Source organism: Haliaeetus leucocephalus, unplaced genomic scaffold, assembly GCF_000737465.1.
Source record: "Haliaeetus leucocephalus isolate CR32 unplaced genomic scaffold, Haliaeetus_leucocephalus-4.0 Scaffold656, whole genome shotgun sequence".
NCBI classification, from domain to species: Eukaryota; Metazoa; Chordata; class Aves; order Accipitriformes; family Accipitridae; genus Haliaeetus; species Haliaeetus leucocephalus.
This window is the reverse complement of record NW_010973092.1, coordinates 20,749,424-20,756,244: the sequence shown is the minus strand read 5'-3', so window position 1 is coordinate 20,756,244 and position 6,821 is coordinate 20,749,424. Positions and strand designations below refer to the sequence as shown.

The window sequence follows — 6,821 nt, the reverse complement described above, 5'->3', positions numbered from 1 at the left end:
GTATGCTGTGAGAGACAGTGTCAAAGGCCTTACTAAAATCCAGGTAGACAGCATCCACAGCCTTCTCCTCATCCAGTAGGCGGGTCACGTGGTCAAAGAAGGAGATCAGGTTGGTCAAGAGCAGGAACCTGCCTTTCATGAACCCATGCTGCCTGGGCCCGATCCCCTGGTCGTCCTGCACATGCCACGTGAGCACACTCAAGATGAACCGCTCTGTAATCTTCCCTGGTACCGAGGCCAGGCTGAAAGGCCTGTAGTTCCCTGGATCCTCCTTCCGACCCTTCTTGCAAATGGGCATCACATTGGCAAGCCTCCAGTCGTCTGGGACCTCCCCTGTTGACCAGGACTGCTGATAAATGATGGAGAGTGTCTTGGCAAGCTCCTCCACCAGCTCCCTCAGTACCCTTGGCTGGATCCCATCTGGTCCCATAGACTCGAGAGTGTCCAGGTGGCGTAGCAGGTCACTAACTGCTTCCGCCTGGATTATGGGGGATATAGGCTGCTCTCCGTCCCTGTCTTCCAGCTCAGGGGGCTGAATACCCTGAGGATAACTGGTCTCACTATTAAAGACTGAGGCAAAGAAGGCATTAAGTACCTCAGCCTTCTCCTCATCTTTGGTGGCAATGTTCCCCTCTGCATCCAATGAAGGATGGATATTCTCCTTGGCTCTCTTTTTGTTGCCAACCTATTTGTAAAGACATTTTTTGTTATCTCTTACGACAGCGGCCAGGTTGAGTTCTAGCCGAGCTTTTGCCTCTCTAATTTTCTCTCTGCATGACCTAACAAGATCCCTATACTCTTCCTGAGTTGCCTGCCCTTTCTTCCAGAGATGGTAAACTCTCCTTTATTTCCTGAGTTCCAGCAAAAGCTCCCTGTTCTGCCAGGCTGGTCTCCTTCCCCGACAGTTCGCCTTGCGGCGCATGGGAATAGCCTGCTCCTGAGCCTTTAAGACTTCCTTCTTGAAGAATGTCCAGCCTTCCTGGACCCCTTTGCCCTTCAGGACAGTCTCCCAAGGGCCTCTCTCAACCAGTGTCCTGAACAGGCCAAAGTTTGCCCTCCGGAAGTCCATGGTAGTGGTTTTGCTGACCCCCTTCCTTACCTCACCAAGAATCGAGGATTCTATCATTTCATGGTCGCTAAGCCCAAGACGGCCTCCGACCACCACATCTCCCACCAGTCCTTCCCTGTTTGTAAACAGTAGGTCTAGGGAGGCTCCTCCCCTGGTAGGCTCACCTACCAGCTGTGTCAGGAAGTTCTCTTCCACACACACTCCAGGAACCTCCAAGACTGTTTGCCCTCTGCTGTGTTGTCTTTCCAGCAGGCGTCTGGAAAGTTGAAGTCCCCCACGAGAACAAGGGCACGTGATTGTGAGACTACTGCCAGCTGCTTGTAGAATGTTTCATCTGCCTCTTCAACCTGGTTGGGTGGTCTATGACAGACTCCCAGCACAATAGCTGCCTTGCTGGCCTTCCCCTTCATCCTTACCCACAAGCACTCGACCTTATCGTCACAACCATGGAGCTCTGTACAAGCAAACCCCTCCCTAACATAGAGAGAGAGACACCCCACCACCTTTCCTTCCTTGCCTATCCCTATGCCTATCCGAACATCTTAGAGCATTTGCATTCTCCTTTTTACCCTTTCTCCTTCTACTCTGCACACTGTGTTTGAGCCTTCTCTTGCCTACTCCTCTGAAAATAGACTGTCACTTCATGTATAATAACGGATAGTTTGAATGAAGGCGGTGCGGCACCAGAGTATTCGGAAGCCCTCTCGCTGTGTAGTGCTGCAGTTATAACCTGTACTGCTGTAAACACGGATACCCTTTTGTGTAAAAGTGAAATAAAGAAGACAATCGAATGGCTTGTGTGGAGACAGTAGTCTTTGCAGAGAGGTTCTTTCTGGGAAAGCTCTGTCGAAGTTTTTAAAGGGCCAGGAGGTTTTTTCCTCGTGTTGTCCCTGGGCTGAGGTAAGGTTGAGCGGGTACATTGCTTCAGTTTGGAGATGAGGGCTAGAGTGCATTGGGGGAAGTTAGGGGGAGCCGGGAATTGCTGTCAGGCCTGTGCAGTGCAGGTCTTCTGAGCACTGAGCTTGTGGCTGAGGCAGAGCGCAGTTAGGTGAGGGTGGAGGCCAGGAGGAACCTGGCCCCTACCCGAAGCGGGGCCCTGGGTGTGCAAAGGCCTCTGCAAGGCAGTCAGGGTGGGGGGCGTGAGCTTTCCAAGTCTCCTGACAGCTCCAGCTGCAGGTAACAACTGTAAGGGTTTTGAGGAGAAGGTATTTTTGATCTAAATGTTTTGGGGGATGGAGAGCAGGAAGACAGCATACATGTTCCTTTGGAGGAGTATTTGAGGGATCCCGAGGAGGTGGGCATTTAATGAGCAAAAACCGCTACCAGGGAGAGGATTCAGTCTTGGGAAATGCAGACAGAGGACTACAATCATCCCTTCCACAAAGGTCCTGATAAAAGGTAAGTCCTGAGGTCAGGCTGGTGTAGTGATGCTGAGCAGAAGACCAATGTACATCGAGGACTGAGTGTTGCACTATCCAGTCATTCTGGGAAGGCTCAGGCCTGTGCTGTGCTGTCCTGTTCTGTGTTGTGCTGCATAAATCCCTGGTCAGCAGGAGAAGCTCAGCCAGGTTATTGTAACAGAGGAACCTGCAGGCAGCTCCCACTTGCTACTCGTGAGAAAGCTACATGCAGGCAAGAAGTCTGCATGCAAACTTCTTTTACTGTGACACTAGAAATGGGGAATAGAATTGCTTTCTTGTAATAAAGTCCTGTAATGGCTTGAATGACTGAAACAGGGGCACTCTTTCTTTTCTATGACCAGGGTCTGCATACTGTGTTCTGTGTGGCTGGAGTCCTCTGTGAAGCTACTCTGCTCAGTGTTCTCTGCATCTAAAGGGGCATAGGATTATCTATGCTAATCTCTTCCAATAGTATGAGCTGTAGTAAACAGAGTTGTGAATGACGTTTCAAGAGAGTTGTCGTGTCTCTCTTACTGAGATCACAAGGAACCAGCACATCCTGGTGTAAAACTGCTGCTTCTTGGGTCATTCCAAGTTGAGGGTCTGGGTGCCTGGTGCAGTTCCTAACTGGATGGTTTAGTATGGTTTTTACCCTATGAGGGGGGAGGCTGTTTTGTGCATTGGAGGGCCTGAACACACTGTTGAGCTTTCCTGAGGGGCTAATCAGAGGTGCTGTTTAGGAAGGATAACTTCTTAGGCCACATAATAGACAGCCCTGCCAGGGGGGATGCATTACTGGGATCTGTTGGTCACCAGTACAAATGAGCTAATCAGAGATGTCAAGACTGGAGGCAGCCTGGGCTGCAGTGATCATGCACTGGTGGAATTCACAGTCCTGAGGGATATGGGTCAGGCGAAGAATAAGGTCAGGACCCTGAATTTTAGGAAAGCAAACTTCCATCTGTTCAAGGAGTTAGTCAATGGGACCCGCTGGGAAACTGCCCTCAGGGACAAGGGAGCAAAACAGATGGTAGGTATTTAAGGACAGTTTCCATAGAGCACAAGAGCTCTTGATCCCCATGTACAAGAGATCAGGAAAGGAAGACAAGAGAGCGGCATGGATGAGTTGAGACCTGCCAGTCAAACTAAAGGGCAAGAAGGAAATGCACAAGCAGTGGAAGCAGGGATAGGTTTCCTGGGAAGAGTATAGGGATGTTGCCCAGTTGTGTAGGGATGGGGTCAGGAAGGCCATGGGTCCAGAAGGCCAAGACATGACTGGAGCTGAACTTGGCAAGGGACTCAAAGAATAATAATAAGAGCTTCTATAGATATGTCAGCCAGAAAAGGAAGGTCAAAGAAAGTGTACCCCCCCAACGAACATGGCTGGCAAACTAGTAACAACAGATGAGGAGAAGGCTGAGGTACTCAACAACTTTTTTGCCTCAGTCTTCCCTGGCAATCTCTCTTCCCACACCTCTTCAGTGGATGGACCTCAAGGCAGGGACTGGGGGAGCAAAGTCCCTCCCACTGTAAGAGAAGAGCAGGTTCAAGACCACCTGAGGAACTTGAACATACATCAGTCTATGGGACCCAAGATGCATCCCAGAGTCCTGAGAGAATTGGCTGATGTAGTTGGCAAGCCACTCTCCATGATATTTCAAAAATCATGGCAGTCAGGTGAAGTCCCTGGTGACTGGAAAAAGGGAAACATTGCAGGTAGAAAGGAGGACCCTGGGAACTAGTGACCTGTCAGCCTCACCTCTGTGCCTGGGAAGATGATGGAACAGATCCTCCTAGAAGCTATGCTAAGGTACACAGAGGACAGGGAGGTAAATCCAGACAGCCAGCGTGGCTCCACCAAGGGCAAGTCCTGCCTGACCAATCTAGTGGCCTTCTATGATGGAGCAACTACATCATTGGACAAGGGAAGATTATCTATCTGGACTTCTGCAAAGCCTTTGGCACAGTCCCCCACAACATCCTTCTCTCTAAATCGGAGACAGATGGATTTAAGGGGTGGACTGCTTGTTGGATGAGGAATTGGCTGGATGGCTGCATCCAGAAAGTGGTGGTCAATGGCTCAATGTCCGGATGGAGATCAGTGATGAATGGTGTCCCTCACAGATCCATATGGGGATTGGTCCTGTTTAATATCTTTGGAAGTGACATAGACGGTAGGATCAAGTGCATCCTCAGCACAGCTGCAGATGACATGCAATGCAACTGAGTGGTGCGGTTGACATGCTTGAGGGGCAGGATGCTATTCAGAGGAACCTGGACAAGCTTGAGAAGTAGGCCCATATGAACCTCATAAGGCTCAACAAGGCCAAGTGTAAGGTCCTGCACCTGGGTCATGGCAATACAGGCTGGGGGATGAAAGGGTTGAGAACAGCCCTGCAGAGAAGGACCTGGGGGGTACTGGTGGATGAAAAAATGGACATGAGCCAGCAATATGTGCTCACAGCCCAGAAAGCCAACCATATCCTGGGCTGCATCACCAGCAGCGTGGCCAGCAGGTCGAGGGAGGTGATTCTGCCCTTCTACTCTGCACTGGTAAGACCCCACCTGGAGTACTGCATCCAGCTCTGGTGTCCTCAGTACAAGAAAGGCAGGCACCTGCTGGAGCAGGTCTGGAGGAGGGCCACAAAAATGATCACATGGATGGAACACCTCTCCTATGAGGAAAGACTGAGAGAGCTCAGGTTGTCTAGCCCGCAGAAGAGAAGGCTCCGGGGACACCTGATTGCAGACTTACAATACTTCAGGGGGGCTTACAAGAAAGATGGGGACAGACTTTTTAACAGGGCCTGTTGTGATAGGACAAGGAATAATGGTTTTAAACTAAAAGAGAGTAGGTTCGTACCAGATATAAGGAAAAAAAAAATTATGATGGAGGTGGTGAAACACTGGAACAGTTTGGCCAGAGAGGTTGTAGATGCCCCATCCCTGGAAACATTCAGGGTCAGGTTGCACGGGGCTCTGAGCAACCTGATCTAGTTGAAGATGCTCCTGCTCATTGCAGGGGGGTTGGACTAGATGATCTTTAAAGGCCCCTTCCAACCCAAATCATTCTAGGATTCGAGGATGCTATGATACTATTCTATCATTCTGTCATTATATCATCCCATCACTTCGTCATTCTATGAAGCAATGCGGTGGGCAGGACTTGTCAGAGAGACTATTCTGAATGCATGCATGCCCCCCGAATCTGTAAGCACTGTTAGCAGGAATGATGGGAAACGCGGGGCTGCAGCAGGCGCGGTTGGCTGAGCAGGAGTAGGAAGCCAGAAAGGCGGAGGACCGCTTCCCAGCGCCAGAGCGCTGCAGTTGCTGTCTGCGGCTGTGAGTGTCGCTGTTGGCTCATGATGGGCCGAAAGGCTCGGGAGGCGGCCGCCAGAGTAGCGGCGAGACGGCGAGTGAGCCGCGGGGCTGCAAGGTCTGCGACCGAAGCAGCGTGGTGGGAACGAGCCGAGCCGGACTGCTCGGGGGAAGACGGGCGGGAGGAGCGCAGCGGCAGCGGTGACCCGCAGGTCGGCTCCTGTGGGCGGAGGGGCGAGCGGGCAGCTGCTGCTGGGCTGTGCAATGGCGGAGAGAGGAGGGAGTTGGGGCCAGCAGAAGAGAGCCCTGCTGTGGTGCGTCCTGGTGGCGGCGTGGGAGGCGGCGTGGGGGCAGCTGCGCTACTCGGTTCCCGAGGAGATGCCGAAGGGCTCGTTCGTGGGCGACGTGGCCAAGGACCTGGGGCTGGAGCTGCCGGCGCTCCGCGAACGCGGCGTCCACATCCTAGACAGAGGTAGGACGCAGTATTTCGCTCTGCACGGGAAGACGGGACATTTGGTGACGGCGGAGAGGATAGACAGAGAGCAGCTCTGCGAGGGTGTGCAGCGATGCGTGCTGCGCTGTGAGGTGATAGTGGAGGGGGAAATGCAGGTTTACGGCATCGAAGTGGAAATCACGGACATTAACGACAACGCGCCCAGCTTCCGAGAGGCGGAAACGGAGCTGAGAATGAGCGAGACGACAGCCCCGGGGTCGCGGTTTCCCCTGGCCAGGGCCCACGACCCGGACTCGGGACGGAATTCGCTGCAGAGCTACGAGCTGAGCGGCGACGAGCACTTCTCGCTGGCCGTGCAGGCGGGCCCCGGCGGGGAGCAGCGTCCCGAGCTGGTGCTGGCGAAGGCGCTGGACCGGGAGGAGGCGGCGTTTCACGAGCTGGTGCTGAGGGCGAGCGACGGCGGAGAGCCGGCGCGGACGGGCACGGCGCGGATCCGCGTGGCGGTGCTGGACGCGAACGACAACGCGCCCGTGTTCAGCCAGGCGGAGTACACGCTGCGTGTGCCGGAGGACGTGCCCGT

General features: G+C 53.1%; 1 protein-coding gene across 1 annotated transcript in view; it reads left to right on the top strand.

The window, feature by feature from the left end:
- The first annotated feature begins 6,091 nt into the window (after positions 1-6,091).
- Positions 6,092-6,821, top strand: part of LOC104839140 (protocadherin gamma-A2-like) — a 13,821-nt gene continuing 13,091 nt past the window's right edge. The window contains exon 1 of the mRNA XM_010579261.1: positions 6,092-6,819. Within this exon, the coding sequence (XP_010577563.1) occupies positions 6,166-6,819 (654 nt within the window). The 5' untranslated portion in view covers positions 6,092-6,165. The remainder of the gene's footprint in view (positions 6,820-6,821) is intronic.